The 21,353-nt window shown below is 37.4% G+C and overlaps 1 protein-coding gene across 2 annotated transcripts; it reads left to right on the top strand.

Annotated features, from left to right (window-relative positions):
- Positions 1-14,513: 14,513 nt before the first annotated feature.
- On the top strand, positions 14,514-19,664 carry LOC132055440 (ras-related protein RABA4d-like). 2 transcript variants are annotated; one of them, XR_009414572.1, is made up of 3 exons: positions 14,514-15,146; positions 17,124-17,721; positions 19,413-19,664. XR_009414572.1 is itself a non-coding variant. In XM_059447258.1 (3 exons), the coding sequence occupies exons 1-2, from the start codon at positions 14,920-14,922 to the stop codon at positions 17,569-17,571; spliced, it is 675 nt and encodes a 224-aa protein (XP_059303241.1). In that variant the 5' UTR covers positions 14,514-14,919; the 3' UTR covers positions 17,572-17,584; positions 19,413-19,664. The 2 variants fall into 2 exon arrangements, 1 of the variants encoding a protein (XP_059303241.1); XM_059447258.1 differs by having other exon boundaries at positions 17,124-17,584.
- Positions 19,665-21,353: the final 1,689 nt, after the last annotated feature.

Genomic DNA, 21,353 nt, shown 5'->3' with positions numbered 1-21,353 from the left:
CTTAGATGGAATAGGCAAATGATGCGAATATAGTTAGAAGGAATAGGAACCCCGTCACATTTGATTTGGACCCAACGAAAAAATAAAGGATATCTTTCTCATAAAATGATAAAAGAAGAAATATTTTCTCTTTTACAAGAAAAAAAAGGAAAAAACAGTAGCATACTTTGAAAAATTAACTTCTTTTTTCCAGCTTGTGAATTTTGATAAAAAGGGAGTTGAAAGGAATTTACTCCAAGAAATATTTATTTGGAAAGGCAAGACAAAATGATTTTAGTTGGATTCAAAATGGCTTAGGCCCTCAACCGATTTAAAGTCCAAACAAACAGAGGGAGTTTCGTTTAAAGAATAATGTTTCGGACAAAGGTTGAATAAGGAATGCGGTTGACCTATTCTAAAATAAGAAAACACACGAGTTTATTTAAAAAATATCATTTGCAAAAGAAATACAAATTTTTATATCAAATGGTTGAACTCATGGCACATTAAAACAAAGGATATGTACTTGGATATTTTTTAAAACCTATTTGTATTAAGATATAATTATAACACTTTAGACAAAATTGAGTAGAACTCTACGTGAGGGAAACTTTGAGTGTGTTTTGATCCGGAAAGTGAAATAAACCTATTTGTATAAGATATAATTATAACACTTTGGACAAAATTGAGTAGAACTCTACTTGAGGAAAACTTTGAGTGTGTTCTGATCCGGAAAGTGAAATAAACAATTCTACTTCTTATTCGCATTTTCGAAAAACCCAACTCTTTTTGAAGAGAATGAAAGAACTTTACTGTAAACTATTTTTCATATGCCATGACCTTTTTATATACATATTTCTAAACAAACCTTTTAAGCAAGTATTTACAAAATCCACACGTTTAAAACCTGAAGGTCAACCGCATTCGGCGGATTCTTAATAAGGGGGTGTCTAACACCTTTTCGGGGAATCACCTGAACCCCGGATTCGTAATAAGGGGGTGTTTAACACCTTTCCGGGGAATCACCTGAATCCTTACCCGAACTCTGGTACTAAATAAGGTTTTTTCATAAATAACAACTTTAAAACTGGTTTTTCTAATTTCCATAAATAAATTAGGTGGCAACTCTAAAAATAGTAAATCCAAAAAGAGTCCACAATTATGAAGTAACTTTGATGCCTCGCGTAAAAGTGAACTGTAACGGGGGTTGAACAAATGTATGACATGAAAATTGGAAAAAGTTGGACAGTTTGTATCATGTGGTTCCTGTAGATTTCCAAATCAATAAAAACCCGGAGGAGGTTTCAGAACTTATATTAAAAGTAAACTGGACTGATCAGTAGCCGCAAAAATACTTTCATGTAGATATTGTAGAATACATAAGAACATAAATACATGTTGAGGAACTGAAAGGGTATTGGGATAGACCACGGTGGATGGTTACCATCATAGGCAAATTCACTGTCAACAGTGCTTGGAACATTATCAGAAACAAGTGCCTTCAGAACCTGCATATAGGAACATGTGGCTTAAAGGATTACCTTTCAAAATCTCACTTTTCCTATGGATGTTATGGAAACTTAGGACCGGTTTGGCCATGAGAACTTTTCACTTTTTTCGGAATTTTTTTTTTGAAAACTAGTGTTTGGTCATGAAAATTTCAATTACAGCTTGAAGTTGTATTTAAAATTTGGAAAACAATCAAAACCTTGTTTTCACTATTTTCATTTTCTGTTTTTGACCCTAGCTTTATTTTTCCTTTTTCAAATTTTACCCTAAATTTTTTATTTTTATAAACTTAACCACGTTTATTCTAGTATTGGTAGTATTTACAACAATTTGTTTTAGTTCTTGTTGGGTTTCGTATGGGTAAACTTACCGCACCGAGTGTGTACACCCAACAAGTAAATAAATGACACTTGTTATATTCTTTAGTAATAAATATTAATATTTAACCATAGTTAACCAAGTATTTTGCAGATGATCTTAATTAATAATATAAAATATTCTCACGCTATTTCGATTATCTACTAAATAATAAGTAGATTGACTATAATTTCTTAACACTTCTATATCGGTAATTAAGCACATCCCAAAGGCCATAACTATTTTTATGTTCCATTAGCAGTATGATCATGAAAATATTAGCCTATTCTTAGATTAGTTAGTTTTACAAATTTATCATCATATTCATTTATTATACTTCTATTTCACCTCCAATATCTTAATTAATGTTACTTAGTTAAGACTACAGATGTGATAGATGATATAATAACCAGAAATCTGCAATAACAAAGATGATTTTGGTAATGAAAAACAAGAGATGATTTTGGTAATGAAAAACAATATAAGAATTAAATCAACGGATGTCTTTATAATTTAAATAATTCAACCAAAACATGATAGTGTGCCCGAAAAGAGTTAAACAACAACTCTTCTTCTACCCACATTCGAATGTATACTAAGGAGCTTCTAAGAATAAGGAATAAATGTCTAACTCATCGGGACGCAGCCCGGAAACTAATATAAATAAATGGAATTAAATAAATAGGGTGTCCCACGAATGAATGTGTGGGCTCACCAAATCAGCAGCAACCGCAAGTCCTTCCTAAACGCCCGGAGTATCAAGAACCTGCTCTTCTCCGTTACCTAACATACCATAAAAAACAACAATGGTATGCCTGAGTACTTCGTACTCAGTGAGTGCCTCGGGGACAACAAGTAATATGAAAATAAAGTACAATAATACATAAAGAAATCGGTCCTGAAATTAATGTGAAACCAATGTAAGAACAGTTATTCAGTTTGTGTATCTCAATAAGAATTATCAAAACCGATTATAAGGCCTCTTGTCAAGGTACAACTTCAAATATGCCTTTCAATTGATCATAATTAACAACAACAATTCCATGAGAAAATAAGAATATCACACATGCCAATACAGGCCCAAGAATCAAGCACATCGAAGGGGTGACCGTAGAGGTTCCCTTGTCACAGTGCACCACACCGGAATATGAAATTCAACGGTGGCTATCCTTCCTCCCGAATAGCTAGGCATAATCACACCCCAGGTAGCGAACCCGAAGTGGCCACTCTTCCTCCCGAATGGCTAGGCATTATCACACTAGGATCCATAGTGGCTACCCTTCCTCCCGAGTAGCTAGGCCAAACACAACAACAAAGTTCATAATATAGAAGCCGATTCACAATTTGTCTCAATGTAGTCACACCATCGAATACCATTAAAGTTCATTATGCCATTACGAAATTCCATAATTTCATAGATAATCTTGAAAACGTTTCCACTTCTTTAAACAAGATTCCTTTGTCATAGTTTCTTTGTAAAACATCAATACCAACAATTAACCATCATTGATTATCTCTTTATAGAAGAAAACGATTATGATTTCATATACGTATATAGAGGATAATACAATCAAGGTTTAATGTGGGCTTGTCCCCTCACACACACCAACCACAAGCAAAGACATGAATTAGGGTTTTGCATGAGAAGTTCACCTTTTTATTCAATAAAGAACCTTTGAGAAGAAAACATATATCCATGATAAGGTTTTTAAAAGAGAGACATACCTTAGTATGTTAAACAAAGTTTAACAATTCACTTTTCTAGTGAAGAACACCCAAACCCTAGCTTGAATCACTTTAGGAAGAATTATGTTGCAAACCCTAGGTTTTAGTCACAAGAATCATGTTAAGAATCATGGGTTTGATGTTAGGATTGATAATCAATGATTAAGATGTTCTTACCTTAGTGTTGGAGCCCTAGAGAGATATTTTCGTCCTTAGGGTTTTTGAGAGTGAAAAGAATGGAAGAAAAACTAAAATTTTGCAACTTATATAATTTCAGCCCGCCAGGCACAAAGGACGGAGCGTCGAACAGAACGACGGAGCGTCGATCTGCTCCGTCGAATGGTCTTTGTGCTAGGTCAATTCGACGGTACAAACGACGGAGCGTCGATCTGCTCCGTCAAAGTCATGAAATTTCCAGTGAGCAACTTTCTCTTCCTCACAATCGACGGTGCAAAGGACGGAGCGTCGAACAGAACGACGGTACAAAGGACGACCGTCAAACCTCCTTTTCGTGAAACTGTAGAGAATTTTCATTTTGACCATCTCCTCTTGGGTCTTTAGCCTAAAGTCATGCACGTAACCCAACATATAAGGTTCCAAAGGACTCATACAATGCTTTCACACTCTATACGGATTTACGGGATGTTACATTATCCCCCCCTTAAGATTCATTCGTCCTCGAATGAGAATAATAGTCTAGAAAAGAATTCACTAAACCACAAGTTGCTTCGAACAAACACAACGATTCATCCATAAGTAATTTAAAACGCTAGCTCATACCTGCAATAGGGAACAAGTGAGGATATCTCTTCTTCATGTCCTCCTCTGCTTCCCAAGTAGCTTCCTCAGTATTATGGTTTCGCCACAAAACTTTAACCGATGCAACATCCTTTGTTCTCAACCTTCTAACTTGACGATCTAGAATCTGAACCGATTTTTCTTCATAGGTTAACCCTTCATTAATTTCAATCTCTTCATGGTTCAACACATGGGAAGGATCGGGTTTGTACAACCTCAACATCGAAACGTGAAATTCAGGATGCACCATGGCCATATCAGATGGTAACTTCAATTCATAAGCCACCGTCCCAATTTTCCTAACAATCTCGTAAGGGCCAATAAAACGGGGACTAAGTTTCCCCTTTTTACCAAACCGCATTACTCCCTTCATCGGCGACACTTTCAAGAACACTTTGTCACCGACAGAAAACTCTAGCTCACGCCGCCTCATATCCGTATAGGACTTCTGTCTACTCTGAGCTGTCTTGAGCCGTTGCACAATAAGATTAACCTTCTCAATTGCTTCATGAACTGAATCCGGACCCAACAACTCCACTTCAGTTGGTTCAAACCAACCAATTGGAGACCGACAACGCCTCCCATAAAGAGCCTCATAAGGAGCCATTTGAATACTCGCTTGATAGCTATTGTTGTAAGCGAATTCCACCAGAGGTAGGTGTTCATCCCAACTTCCTCCAAAATCGATTGCACAAGCTCGTAGCATATCTTCCAAAGTATGAATAGTTCTATCCGCCTGTCCGTCAGTTTGAGGATGAAAGGTAGTGCTCAATTTCACTCTAGTTCCCAACCCTTCTTGAAAGGATGTCCAAAAATGAGCAGTAAATTGCGTACCTCTATTAGATATAATCGATGTCGGAACACCATGCAATCTAACTATCTCTTTTAGATATAACTTGGCATACTCCGCTGCGGTATATGACGTCTTCACAGGGAGAAAATGGGCAGACTTTGTGAGTCTATCCACGATAACCCAAATCGAGTCAAACTTGGCCTTTGTGCGGGGTAACCCCACAACGAAATCCATATTGATCTCCTCCCACTTCCACTGCGGAATCTCGATATTCTGAGCCAGGCCTCCAGGCCTTTGATGTTCGACCTTCACTGTTGACAGTTTAAACACTTAGCCACAAAGTTAGAAATATCAACCTTCATGCTCTTCCACCAATAGTGTTGTTTCAAATCCTTATACATTTTGGTGGATCCCGGATGAACCGAATACTTGGAACTATGAGCTTCCATCATTAATTCTTGTCGAAGACCATCAACATCAGGAACACACAATCGTCCTTGCAACCGCAAAACACTATCACCAGTACCAACAGTAAATGAAGTGTACTCACCCCTTTCCACTCCATCTCTCAGCTTTGCCAAAAGTTCATCATCATATTGCTTGGATTTTATCCTTTCCACCATGTCAGACCGTGATGGCGTGATTCCCACTAACTCTCCATCTTTGGTTTCATCAAGTCTGACCCCAAGACTAGCAAGTCTTCGAATTTCCTTCCCCATGGGCATGTCATGTGCACGCAAATAAGCCAACGTGCCCATAGATTTTCTACTCAAAGCATCAGCAACCACATTAGCCTTACCAGGATGATACAAGATATTCAAGTCGTAATCTTTCAACAACTCCAACCACCTCCTCTGATTGAGGTTCAACTCTCGCTGCTTGAAGATATATTGCAAACTCTTGTGATCAGTAAAAACATCACAATGCTCACCATACAGATAATGACGCCAAATTTTCAAAGCAAATACCACAGCAGCCAACTCCAAGTCATGAGTCGGATAATTCTTCTCATGCTTCTTCAACTGACGTGAAGCATAAGCAATCACCTTACCGTTCTGCATCAATACACAACCCAAACCAATTCTAGAAGCATCACAATACACCACATATCCACCAGACCCAGAAGGTAAAGTCAAAATAGGAGCCGAAGTCAACCTTGTCTTAAGCTCTTGGAAACTCTTTTCACAAGCTTCGGACCACTGAAACTTAGCAGTCTTCTGTGTCAATTTAGTCAATGGAGAGGCTATTGACGAAAAACCTTCCACAAACTTTCTGTAATAATTTGCCAAACCCAAGAAACTACGAATTTCAGTCGCACTAGTTGGTCTAGGCCAATCCTTAACCGCTGAAATTTTCTGGTCTACTTTAATGCCGTCACCAGTCACCACATGACCCAAGAAAGACACAGACTCAAGCCAGAATTCACACTTAGAGAATTTTGCATAAAGCTCGTTCTCCTCAAGTGTTGTCAAAGTTATCCTCAAATGATTAGCATGATCCTCACGATTCTTAGAGTACACCAAAATGTCATCAATAAACACAATAATGAAGCGGTCTAGATAAGGCTTAAACACACGATTCATCAAATCCATGAATGCGGCAGGTGCATTAGTCAACCCAAATGACATGACTAGAAACTCAAAGTGCCCATAACGAGTACGGAAAGCGATTTTTGGGATATCCTTCTCCTTTATCTTCAATTAGTGATACCCAGACCTCCGGTCAATCTTTGAAAAGAACTTAGCATCCTGAAGTTGGTCAAACAGATCATCTATCCTAAGCAAAGGATATTTATTCTTAATGGTCACTTTATTAAGCTGACGGTAATCAACACACATCCTAAGGGAACCATCCTTCTTCCTAACAAACAAGACTGGGGCACCCCAAGGTGAGGAACTTGGTCGGATGAAACCCTTATCCAACAAGTCCTTCAATTGATCCTTTAATTCCCTTAGCTCCGCTGGAGCCATACGATAAGGTGGAATAGAAATAGGTTGGGTGTCGGGGATAACATCAATCCCAAAATCAATAACTCTATCAGGAGGAATACCAGGAAGATCTTCGGGAAATACTTTGGGATAATCACTGACTATGGGAACAGATGCAAATTCGGGTACTACGGCTTTTGTATCATTAACAACAACCAAATGGTAAATACACCCCTTAGTAATCATCTTATGAGCCTTAAGATAGGAAATAAATCTACCCTTTGGCTTAGCAATTTCACCCTCCCACACGATAACAGGCTCATCGGGAAAGGCGAAACGAACTAACTTATGGCGACAATCCACATTAGCATAACACGCGGACAACCGGTCCATCCCCATAATTACATCAAAATCCACTATCTCAAGTTCATACAATTCAGCCACGATCTCACGTCCCTTAATCACAACAACACAAGTTCTATACACTCTAGAAGCAATAACAGGAACACCAGAAGGTGTATCAACAACAAAAGGTTCCAACAAAGGTTCGGGTTTCATACCCATATCAAGAGCAAAATAAGGAGTCACATAGGATAAATTTGAACCCGGATCAATCAATGAGTAAGCATCATGAGAACAGATGGTAAGGATACCTGTAACCACAGCGTCAGACCTCCTACGAGTCAGCCCATAAAGTCGAGTTGTCCCTCCACCAGAAGTATTAGCAACTTCCTTTCCTTTGCCGTTATTACGAGCATTCTGATTATTATTGTTAGCATTACCAGCAGGCGGATTTTTAGCAGATGCAGAAGCAGGCGAATCATTCTTTTGGTTATTCATAGCAGCCATCTCACGTAGCCACTTTCTGCATTCCCTCTTAATGTGGCCTCTAATCCCACAATGATGACAGATACGTTCTTCCCACACTGGCGGACGACTACTTCCCTACGAAAACATTATTATTATATTATTATTATTATTATTTTTCTTATTATTATTATTCCTTGCCTACCGAAAGGCACACTAGCATGGGAATAAGCCGGACCGAGCGTGTGCGAATATACCTTTACTCGCCCTCCTTATAATTATTACCACCGAAACCACCCGCATCGGGCCTTCTTGTTCGATCTCGATCCACCCTCTCTTCATTTTTCCAACTCTCTTGTTGTTCAGCAAACCCAACCAGAGATGAGAAAGTGCAAGTAGGAGACATAGCAACAACAGCACATGCAGACTTGATACGTGGTACCAAGCCTTTCACAAAACGAGTCAACTTATGCTTTTCAGTCGGAATCATGTATAAAGCATACTTTGACAGACGGGTGAACTCCAAACTATACTCACGAACCGACTTGTTACCCTGTTCTAGCTTTTCAAACTTCGTAGCCATAGCAAATCTTTCCTCATCAGACAAGAACCTTTCCATGAACGCCTCTTCAAATTCAGCCCACGTCGGAGCTAAAGCAGCGTCACCCCTCTCAGATTCCCACATCTCAAACCATGCGTGAGCAACATCCTTCAACTGATAAGAAGCAAGCCTCACAGCTTCGAATCCTAGGCATCCATTGCCCTCAATGCCTTGAAGGTCTCATCTAAAAAGTGTTGGGGGGTCATCCACCTCTCGTGACCCAAAGAACTCTGGTGACTTCAAGTCGAGGAATTGCTTAAGTCTGCCTCCACCATGAGGTCCCACACCTCCACGCTGCTGCTAAGCCGCAACCAATGCAGTCAACATTTGAATAGCCATTTGCATAGTACCAATCTCAGGCACACCCGCAACAGGAACAACAGGAGCAGGCGGTGCTGGGGGTGGTGCTTGATTTCCAGCATTATTTCCATTAACAGCATTCGCGCCCCCAAGATTTTGGTTAGCTCTCACGGGTTGTGCTCGGTTACCATTTTTGGATCGCGTCAGAGCCATTTCTGCAAGGCACGAATTAACGAGCGAATTAGAACGATCCTAAAAGGACTTGAAGCTCTACAGCACAATCTAGAATCAAGAAGAATAGGAAACACCTATAAATGTCCTGGGAGTTTCTCGGTCATGCAGGTGATCAGGCTGCACAAGGAAAACTCCACTAGACACAGCTCCACAGACACCGACAATAATCCTAGGACGTATTTAAACCTAGGCTCTGATACCAAGCTTGTCACGCCCCAAAACCCACCCTAGACGTGACCGGCATCCGACGTCATGAACAACATCGGAAGAACCTAAACGACACAATAATAACACTTGAACCCGCCAGGTTCAATATTCGCCTCCAACAGTTTATAAAATAAATGTAACAAATCATGAATATATGAATTAAATCAGCGAAAGTCTTTATAATTTAAATAATTCAACCAAAACATGATAGTGTGCCCGAAAGAGTTAAACAACAACTCTTCTTCTACCCACATTCGAATGTATACTAAGGAGCTTCTAAGAATAAGGAATAAATGTCTAACTCATCGGGACGCAGCTCGAAAACTAATATAAATAAATGGAATTAAATAAATAGGGTGTCCCACGAATGAATGTGTGGGCTCACCAAATCGGCGAACCGCAAGTCCTTCCTAAACGCCCGAGTATCAAGAACCTAGTCTTCACCGTTACCTAACATACCATCAAAAACAACAATGGTATGCCTGAGTACTTCGTACTCAGTGAGTGCCTCGGGGACAACAAGTAATATGAAAATAAAGTACAATAATACATAAAGAAATCAGTCTTGAAAATCATGTGAAACCAATGTAAGAACAATTATTCAGTTTGTGTATCTCAATAAGAATTATCAAAACCGATTATAAGGCCTCTTGTCAAGGTACAACTTCAAATATGCCTTTCAATTGATCATAATTAACAACAACAATTCCATGAGAAAATAAGAATATCACACATGCCAATACGGGCCCAAGAATCAAGCACATCGAAGGGGTGACCGTAGAGGTTCCCTTGTCACAGCGCACCACACACCGGAATATGAAATTCAACGGTGGCTATCCTTCCTCCCGAATAGCTAGGCATAATCACACCCCAGGTAGCGAACCCGGAAGTGGCCACTCTTCCTCCCGAATGGCTAGGCATTATCACACTAGGATCCATAGTGGCTACCCTTCCTCCCGAGTAGCTAGGCCAAACACAACAATCAAAGTTCATAGCATAGAAGCCGATTCACAATTTGTCTCAAAGTAGTCACACCATCAATTAGCATTAAAGTTCATTATGCCATTACGAAAATCCATAATTTCATAGATAATCTTGAAAACGTTTCCACTTCTTTAAACAAGATTCCTTTGTCTTAGTTTCTTTGTAAAATCATCAATACCAACAATTAACCATCATCACTGATCATCTCTTATAGAAGAAAACGATTATGATTTCATATACGTATATAGAGGATAATACAATCAAGGTTTAATGTGGGCTTGTCCCCTCACGCACACCAACCACAATCAAAACATGAATTAGGGTTTTGCATGAGAAGTTCACCTTTTTATTCAATAAAGAACCTTTGAGAAGAAAACATCCATCCATGATAAGGTTTTTAAAAGAGAGACATACCTTAGTATGTTAAACAAAGTTTAACAATTCACTTTTCTAGTGAAGAACACCCAAACCCTAGCTTGAATCACTTTAGGAAGAATTATGTTGCAAACCCTAGGTTTTAGTCACAAGAATCATGTTAAGAATCATGGGTTTGATGTTAGGATTGATAATCAATGATTAAGATGTTCTTACCTTAGTGTTGGAGCCCTAGAGAGATATTTTCGTCCTTAGGGTTTTTGAGAGTGAAAAGAATGGAAGAAAAACTAAAATTTTGCAACTTATATAATTTCAGCCCGTCAGGCACAAACGACGGTACAAAGGACGGAGCGTCGAACAGATCGACGGAGCGTCGATGCTCTCCGTCGAATGGTCTTTGTGCTAGGTCAATTCGACGGTACAAACAACGGAGCGTCGAACGGATCGACGGAGCGTCGATCTCGTCAAAGTCATGAAATTTCCGGTGAGCAACTTTCTCTTCCTCACTTTCTACGGTGCAAAGGACGGAGCGTCGAACGAATCGACGGTTCAAAGGACTACCGTCAAACCTCCTTTTCGTGAAACTGTAGAGAATTTTCATTTTCACCATCTCCTCTTGGGTCTTTAGCCTAAAGTCATGCACGTAACCCAACATATAAGGTTCCAAAGGACTCATTACAATGCTTTCGCTAAGTGTTACTCAAAACTTAAACCAATTTTAAAGCAGTTCTAGTAGTGATACTCTGGGAATTATGGAAAAGGAGGAACCCACATAAGTATAGAGAAAAAATTAGCTTCACGAGAGTAGTACATGAGATTAATAATAACCTATACTATCTGGCAAATGTGACTTATCCATGGCTACATAACATCCGTTATCTATGGCCTGATATGGTTAAACACTTGGAATACTATAATAAACCTGCTATTATCACAAAAGCAGTTGCCTGGAAGAGTCCATATGAAGGATGGTATAAAAGTAATACTAATAGAGCATCAATAGGCAATTATGGACCTAGATTAATTGGATTTTGTGTGAGAAATTATCAAGGAGATATGTTAGTTTTGTTGGCGATCTAAGTACTCAAAGAACCGGGTTCTTTGAGCAGCTATACAAGAAGGTAAAGTGCAAACACAAGAATTTTCACGTGAAAAACTCCTTGCACAAAGGAGAAAGAAACCACAACCTACCTCTTGTAGAACGAGTAGTTTTAAGGTCACAAATTTATGTACACCTAAGGAACTGTTTCAACCATTACACCCCTTCTCCTCAATAATTTTCTCAATCGTTGACTCTCTCACCTAACTCTTCAATGACTCTACCCGGTCAATGAAGTCACTTACAACACAAAATAACACCTACTAAAATCTATAAGAATGTAATGAAGACAAGATCCTAACTATTAAAACTAAAAAACAATATAGATAAAGCATGATTGGAACAGCTTCTCTTGTTGTAGCAATTGCTTCTTCTTCTTGAGTCTGTTTAGAATCTACTCTCACTCTGATGTCTCTCTCTTTTGTTGTGGTGAAGCTCCAAAGCTTTATGACATGATGTATTTATAGGAGTAAAATAGCCTCGTAGTTCTCCAAATTCAATCAAGACTTAGTTCCATTAATTGTTCAAAACCACTAGTATTTGAACTTCACGCGTCTACGACTAATTTCTCTTAATTCCATGTGTCCAATTTATGTAATGTTTTCATATCTTGAACTCCAGTTCCTTGTAGAATTGGGTTAAGATTTAATACCAATTATCCAAGGTTTCCTTTTATGATATGGAACAACGTCTTCAATCAGTCTCCAGCTCTTGTTCAAAGGACCAGTTCCTTTCAGTAGTTTCTCTTCAGTGTTGCCTGTACGGATCTGATTCTTGTACATCTTCATTCATTCTTCCTTATACATTCATTATCACTTGTACATAATTTATCAATCATAAAAAATTCATAATTTCTTGAACTATTATTGAGATCACAACATTTTAACAAGATCTAGTGTTTACCACAACAAGGACATTGGCTTATACTACAAATGTAGTGGCTGAGGCTAGAGCTATACTGGAAGGTCTAGCATTTTGTGTAAAACATGAATTCTACCCCTTAATTGTAGAAACAGATTCATTATTGATTAAGAGGCTTATTGATAGGGTCTGGAAACCACCTTGGAGTATTATAACATAAGTGAAAAGATTTGGAGAATGATGTGTAGTTTCAATGTGATCATACAACATATATACAGGGAGGACAATACACTGGAAGACTTTTTAACTAACTTTGCTTTTTAATTTTGCATGTGAAGCTAGTTTTAACTCTTTCTCTGAATTATCTAGTGCAGATGGGAGGATTGTGAACTTGGACAAGAATCATACACCAAATCTCAGAATCAGGACAGTACAAAGGGAAGCTTCAAATTAAAGACAACATATGCAGGAATCAATAATCTGTCAAATAGTGACATCAATCCAATGTGTGGTACAACTTTTGCTCAATATATTGGAGGTCTGACAACATAGGACAATGTTGAAACATATAGACACATCATCAAAGATTACAAGTAAATGAAGGTTTAGCATCCAGATTTACTCAGAAGGCATAGGACAGAAGTACAAAGCACAAGTCCCAGTTTCTTTCAGAAGATAATTAACACTTTAATGGGCTTACTGGAATTGTATTTCTGCTTGTGAATGGTGGTAGTTAAAGCTTTATGTACTCCTTGAGGGATACTCATATTGTCTTAAGATTCATAGTACCTAGTGAGAGTTTAGAGGTGCTTCTAAATGATATTAGCCAAAGGAGTAGGGAGGCAACAACTTTAGTGCAACAGTTTAGTTCCATTTAGCTACTTAGTTGTTAGCTCATAGTTCTAGTTTTCTTTCCCAATTATTTTCTTTTGTTGTAAGACTTTTTCATCTTTTGATCTATATAATATTAGCTACTAGGCAGCTTGCCTAGTGGTATATTGGCTTTAAAAAAGGGCGGTGATTCCGTGAGTGGTTCAACCTCCTGTTACATTGAGCCAACTTTTGATTATAGATCCCAAGAGAGATATAAGATCCCACATAACGGTATGCGGATATTCATTTAATCCGATGTACATGTGACAAGTTTTTTGATTGCATGAATACAAAATTGTCATTGAATAATAAAATTGTACTACTCCCCAGGGATTTGAATTGCAGTCATATTGATGCGATTCCGAATGACTTAGTAAATCTGGAAATGAGATATTTTACTCACTATTAAAAATAATACTAAGATATTGTATCTAAGATCCATCAATTTGCAATTAAAATAAGAGGAAACAAAAACACAATTGGAATTAGAGAGGTTACCGAATAATGTGGACAAAGTGAAACATATTTGGATCGTCAATGAATTAAAAATTCATACATGTGGTTCCAAAAAGTATCAGAATGTCACACAAACAAATTAAACTTGCAACCTAGAGCAATTTTGAACTCTTTATGCCTCTACACTATAAACTTTTGTAGGAAATTCAACGGTTTATATATAATAAACTTTTTATTTTGACCTATTTGGACAGTAATCCAATTGAACCCCATATCTCCACTTACCTCCACTCCTGAGTGCAGCAAACAACATTAGAATAATTAAATTACTTAATATAATACATAAATGGAGTAAGTCTTTCTTTTTGTTGATATATGTGGATTGTGGATGACTAAATCGCATTATAAAGTGAAGTCATTTGCGGGTGCACCCCATCTGTTGTAAGTCATGAAAGACCGGAATGTCAACGGACATCTATTATTGACAAAATTAATTAAGTCATAAGTTGGGTACATCCTAAATATTGACTACTTTTTATACTTATGTAAACACTTTTTAATCAAATTTCTTTTATAACTTTATCCCTAACAACTTTTTTTAACGCGCTCCCAAATATGCTCTATATATATATTTTGAAAAAATTCTTTTTGTTAATTTTGCTTTGCACTCAAAAAGACAGTTAATGGTCCCGCACTAACCGTTGGTCTTTCCCAAGTTCTCTCTTCTCCAACATAGGAATCTGCATGCAGGAAGCCAAGTATTTCAACCAAAAGCACCATCCTCTCATCATTTTTCTCAAACCCTAAGCTTAAGCCTAATCTAGAAATCAAATTTATTGAACCCCTTCATGTCTCTCTTGAATTTCGTGAGAAATTTGCATCTTCAATTGCCATATATTCACTGACTGGGATTTTATTCTATTAAATTTGGATCCACATTATTAGCCTCAATCATATGCTAAAATCTGAAGATTTAAAAGGTGTTGGTTGAGGTAAAATAATTTTTTTTTAAAGGGGGGAATTTTGGTAAACAATGTCAAATTTATATGGAGATTACAATCAAAAGATTGATTATGTATTCAAGATTGTATTGATTGGAGATTCTGCAGTAGGGAAATCACAGCTTCTGGCTAGATTTGCTAGGAATGAATTTAGCTTGGATTCAAAAGCTACAATTGGAGTCGAATTCCAGACTAAGACTCTGACTATTGATCACAAGACCATCAAGGCACAGATTTGGGACACCGCTGGCCAAGAAAGGTCTGCATTTCCCTCCTTTTTTCTTTTAAAATCTTTTTGGAATTATAGAATCAAGTTCAATCATATTGTTTGAAGGAGAACGTTCGAACAACGGTAAAGTTGTCTCCGTGTGACCTATTTGGTGTGCTGTGGAAGTAGCTACTAATACTTGCATTAGGGTAGGCTATCTACATCACACTTGGGGTGCGGCCCTTCCCTGACTCTGCTAACGCAAGATGCTTTGTGCTTCGGGTTGCCCCTTTAGGTCATTCATATTGTTCTCCGACTGGCCTTACAAGTTCTGTAATTTACACTAAATTTGTCAAATGATGACCTGAAGGCCAAAAATACTTGCCAACGCTTGGTGTTTACACCAAATCTAAGCAATCTAACCTTAACAGTTAAATATTAAAGTGATAATACATATCACTTAACCATGGTTAAGTGATAAATATGTGTATGGAAGAGACATGCCTTGCATTTATTGGTTTGGTGTACACAACGCCTATGGATAAGTTTTTACCAAGAGAAAATTCATATTTTCATTAGTGAGCACTTTTTCAATGAGTTAATTAAAAAGTCTCAACAATTCAGTGACTATAAAAGAATTTGCCATGGTTTATCTGTTGGGGTAATGCGAAAAGTAATAGTATGGCTACTTAGAATTGCTACTCTGTAGGCACCTAGTGGATTAAATTGTGAGTGTATTAGCAACTAGAGTAATACTCCAAATCACTAATTAGACTTCCCGTCTATATGGACAGTTGTTGTTCATTATTATTCTTCTTAGTTTGTGCTTGAGGGTATTGTTCATAATAATAGATGTTTTGAGCTTTAGTTTTGAATTGTAGAATGTCATGCCAAATTGTGACTTCTTAATGGATCACATCTGATCTACATCTATAATGCAGATATCACTTCAGTTAATCTTTCTTAGAGTTTTCTTCTTCGGCCATTATATGGAAGTCACTTTTCTCAGAAGCATCGTTTTTTCGTTGACAAACTTCTTAATACATGCATGTGGTGCATTATTTTACACATTTGCAATGCCTTGGCTGTATCGAGAATTAAATCCGTTTTATAGGCTGACCTAAGTTACAGACTAGTTATTTTACCGCAGTGGTCTTCCTGAAAAGTAATCCTTAATAGGTTGATACCAGTCTAGTATTTTCCTGATTAATTGATACTCTAAAGTACCATAACATAATACGCTTCTATTTAGCCATACTGAAAAACACTACATGAATCAGATAAGTCTGTCTTGTGGTCCCTTTTTTTTTTTTCATTTATCAAATAAATTTGGGGTCCCTATTCCAGATACCCTACTTGTGGGATTACACTAGGTATGTTGTTGTTATATTCCGGACACTCTTGTTGTGCCTGGCATAAAGTGAGACCTGTTTAACACTAATTGCTTTTCTTTTATCATGTTTTTTAATAATCTATTAGTTTACTTCTTGGAATGTTGTCTTTTCTAGAGGAAAGAATAAATCAAGATAGAACCTTCTGATACCAATTGACTAGTTATTTATTCCCTCCTTGTGCATCATAGAAATTCAGACAATTTATATTTTCTGTATGCTAATCTTCATTGATTTGTATCAAAGGGTAGCAATGTTAGAGATTAGAGATAGTCTGAGAAATGCTACCTTAGAAATTTGCCTTGCATATGTTGATATGGTGATTGGGCTGGCAGTATATTTTGCTTTACACTTTATATACCATTGTTGTTTTACAAGTAATTACTAAAAGAAGCGAAAGGTGGTACGGGTCTTAAATAACCTTACATAAAGGGTAGTTTTGGAATAAAAGTTACTTTATCGAGAAGGTAACGACATTCTAGGACATCTTAAAATGGAAAAAAATGACAAATGATGATATGAGGTAAAGGCTTAGTGCTAATTGTAGTTTAAACTGTAAATTTACCAAATAGTTTCTCTCAGTATTTGCAGTTACATGATACATTGTCGACATAGTTCTAAGAGTAAATTTTCTCAGGTATAGAGCAGTAACTAGTGCATACTATCGAGGTGCAGTTGGTGCAATGTTAGTGTACGACTTGACAAAACGTCAATCATTTGATCATATGGCTAGATGGTTGGAGGAACTAAGGGGTCATGCCGATAAGAACATAGTTATAATGCTGATTGGGAACAAATGTGATCTAGGGAGTCTTCGAGCAGTACCCATTGAAGATGCTCAAGAATTCGCTGAACGGGAGAATCTGTTCTTCATGGAAACATCAGCCCTTGAATCCACCAACGTTGAGACTGCATTTATGGGAATATTAAAAGAAATTTATCAAATTGTTGGCAAGAAAACTCTCACTTCAGATGAAGGTGCAGAGTACGCAAAGTCACAATCTCTAAAGGGAACAAGGATCATAGTTCCTGGCCAGGAATCAGATTCTGGTGGCAGAGGAGGCTGCTGCATGTCCTCCTCCTGATCTTTGCTTTCAGGTTTTTAAAACTATTTTTGGTTCTTATTGTGTATTATTTTCTTGACGATCTATTGGAAACAACCTCTCTTATAAAGCTAGGGATAAGGTCTGCATACACTCTACCCTCCCCAGACCCCACTTGTGGGATTACTCTAGGTATGTTGTTGTAGTATTTTTTTGACGATCTTCTTAATTACGTGTTAGTGGGAAGTTTTCTTTGTAAATATAAAGCTACTGTTTGAGGATGAGAGTGCGTGGATGAAAAAATTTGTTAAGCTTCTGTGTAAGGTAGGATTATGAATAAGACTATATAGCTCACTTCTCCTTTTGTTCTTTACTATTTAGCCTCTTTTTTAACAAATAAAGTAAATTACATACTTAAATTAGGCTCGATGGTCTAGAAAAATACCATTTTTACTCTCCCTTAAATAACTATGCCAGCTAAGTAAATATTTAAACATTTGTATCAGTAATTTACTTACTGAAAATAGACAGAAGAAAAAGGTTTTTTGGTAAAAACTTAACATTAGCAATAGCATATAGTTTGACCTGTCTAGGATACATAGTCCCCAAGTAGTCAGTTTCAAAAGTAGATTGTGTCATACAACATTAAGATCTCAAAACTTTTCATATATCCTACTTCCATAATTTGCTGGCTTATTAGCTACCTTGTTTCCTTCCCTTTATATATGCTTCACATTGTCAATGAGTTATTCCCATGTAGAATCACATTGATCACATCCTTAGAAGCATTTTCCATTTACAATGGCATTAAGTCGTTTTGCAAGGCACCCAACTTCCATTCATCGTATACTGCCGAGGATTCTGCAAAAATGCTAGTTGTATATGCATACCTTTCCTATAATCTAGTTATTGTCTTATGTTAAAGTAAGCTATTGATTCCCCAACATTTGGGGTTACAATCAGAGGCGGAGCCAGGATTTGAGGTTTGTGGGTTCGACATTTTAAAACAGGTCAACGACTTCAAGCACAGGCAGAGCCAGAATTTTGAGGCTGTGGGCCTTCATAAAGAAGCCGATAGTCCGTAGTTAGGTCTCTTGTTAGTGGAGCCTGCTCTTTTAGTTTTCTTCACTTATCAATTTTAAGTTTTGTTTTATTAAAATTAACTAAAAAAAAATCTACGTTATAAGAAAAAGGAAATACTACCCGCTAATGGAGGACAACACGAGTGAGTGAAAAGTCTTTTATATATTTTTTTTAGAAAGAGAGCACATAGCAAAAAACAGAAAAGGACAGCATGAGTGAGTGCAAAGTCTTTTATATATATATTTTTTTAGAAAGAGAGCACATAGCAAAAAATAGAAAAGAAATGCTGGAGCTTGGTTTCGAACCCAAATCTCATAGGGAACAACACTTTACTAGCCTCTTCGCACCGTTGAACCATCCACAACATTTGTTACTGGGTGTTCACGTAATATTTTGATATTCATTCACTGGATTTTCTAGTACTATTACAGCGTCTACGCAAAAGCTACTGGGTTCGTCAGAAACCCCCTATTGCAGTGTAGTTCTGCCCCTAGTTACAATAAATCCATTTGTGTTTAGCTTATAAATCATTTTTTCCTAGTCGGCTAGCTAATGAATAAACTTAATATAGACCTCTCTTTTCGCTTTTGTTATTATTGCCTTGGCATTGAATGCTTTTGCTCTCGTTATGACAACTTGTGGTGATAAATTATTATTATTGCTGGGAGCTCTGTTATTTCTGTTTAGCCCTAATTATGCCAAAGACTAAATGAAAAAAGAGTGCTCGGTTATTTTTTGCACGGTTACTATTGTTGCTAATACATTCATTCTTAATCCATTTGTAAGTATGGTTTCTGTAGGATCAAGGACGACATCTGATTTGATGCAAAAGTTAGAATCAGCTGGACAGTGTATAAAGATAGGGTCAATGGTTTCAATATGATGTTGCAACTTGCAAGTATGGCATAATGCATTTGGAGTAAAACCTCTATCATGAATAGCTAGCCAGATGAAGTTTTTAGAGTTTTTAGTTTCCATAACCATTTATAGTTTTGGTTATGATTTATTATTGTAATGAGGTGAGACAATTCTATAAGATGAATTAACACTAAGGGATCCATCAACAGTATATTTCCAAAGTATGGAGTCCTTTTCTAGACTAGATTGCTTTATGCATGTACGATGAATTAGCTAAGTTATGTTCTCAGGTAATGGAAAAGAAATGTTGGATAAAGATATACTTTCCCCATTTTAATTTGTTTGTCTTAGGTTGACTAGGCAGGGAGTTTAAGAAAATAAAGAAGACTTTTAAATCTTGTGATCTTAAACAAAAGATGTGTTTAATGTACTAAAGTACCCTTTAAATCTTGTGGTCTTAAGTGTGTCATGTATGATGTTGCGTGTAAACAGTTACTAAATATAGAAAATGACATTCTTTTTTAAACAAACTAAAAAGGAAAGTAAGACAAACAAAGTGAAATGAAGAGAGTAATATTATTGGATATATATGGTATGGCCTCTGTGGTTGTTTAAACGTCCAAAAAGAAAAGCAAACAAGCATTTCGTAGAGGATGAAAGTGTTTGCTGAGATGTTGTGATCTCAATAATAGTTCAAGGGCATATGAAGTCTTGATGATTGACAAACTATGAACAAGTGACAATCAATGTACACAGAAGAATAAGGACAACGATGTATAAGAACCAGATCCTTAACAGATCTCCAGAAGGAACTGGTAAAGCAGGCAACACTGAGGGGGAAGTTTTGGAAGAAACTGGTCCTTATGAACAAGAGCTGGAGACTGTTTGAAAAAACTGTTCCATACACGTAAAGGGAAACCTTGGAGAATTGGTATTAAAGCTTAATTCAATTCTACAAGGAACTTGAGCACAAGATATGAAAACACTACTATAAATTGAACACATGTAATTAGCTTGGAATTAGGATAATTTAATCGTATACGCATGAAGTTTAAATCCTAGTCAAACAAGGATTGTTTTCGAACAATTAACGAAACCAAGTCTTAGTTGGATCTGGAGAACTACAAACGGCTATATTACTCCTATAAATACAACATTTTATAAATATCTGGACCTTACCCACAACCAAAGAGAGAGACATCAGAGTGAGAGCAGAGTCTACTGTTACACCTCGAAAATTTTTCCGTTGATGCACAGTGAGTAGGCCAATGAGGAGCATGAAGTATATGATGTTTCGATAAGTAAGTAATGACTTTTGATGACCTTAAGTAAGATTTTAAAGGCATCCGATGTTAGACGAGAAAGTGGCTAAGAGAAGGAAATGCATGCGATAAGTATCAGAAAGGATTTACAAGTAACAAGTTGATGATGACTTAATGATGTGTTGGGGAAGAGTTATAACACCCCTTAGATTGTTAATGAAGTGATAAACAAGTTCTAAGAAGGTTCCATAAGGATTGGAGATCAAACGAAACGCCGGGAACAACTCCGGTGGAACTGTGAGTTCCACGACCTTGTTCCACGGACAGCATCATGATCCACGGACCGTGGATGTGTTCGTGGAATAGCCAGCAGAGGAGATAGGCGGCTGGTCATGACCACGGCCGGTTCCACGGCCAACACTTGGTTCCCGGGCCGTGGAACGATCTGTGGAACTCTAGACGGTACTGAAATGTTCCAAGTTTATAAATGTCACACCCTAATTTTCGATAGGGCATGATGGGTACCCGACCCTTACCTAGGGCCGAGCGAACCTGCTGACTCTCGCAATACTCATAACCATACTGGGCCCACAAAACATGACATAAGTACATAATGAAAAT

Source organism: Lycium ferocissimum, chromosome 1 (assembly GCF_029784015.1).
Source record: "Lycium ferocissimum isolate CSIRO_LF1 chromosome 1, AGI_CSIRO_Lferr_CH_V1, whole genome shotgun sequence".
Classification (NCBI taxonomy): domain Eukaryota; kingdom Viridiplantae; phylum Streptophyta; class Magnoliopsida; order Solanales; family Solanaceae; genus Lycium; species Lycium ferocissimum.
The sequence above is the reverse complement of the archived record's forward strand: the minus strand, read 5'-3'. Positions and strand labels throughout refer to the sequence as shown.

What these genes read in the sequence shown, in the direction of transcription:
- LOC132055440 (XM_059447258.1), top strand. Translation starts at nt 14,920, where the DNA reads ATGTCAAATTTATATGGAGATTACAATCAAAAGATTGATTATGTATTC. An exon ending in GACACCGCTGGCCAAGAAAG is followed by an intron (nt 15,147 to 17,123) that starts GTCTGCATTTCC and finishes AAATTTTCTCAG; the next exon opens with GTATAGAGCAGTAACTAGTG.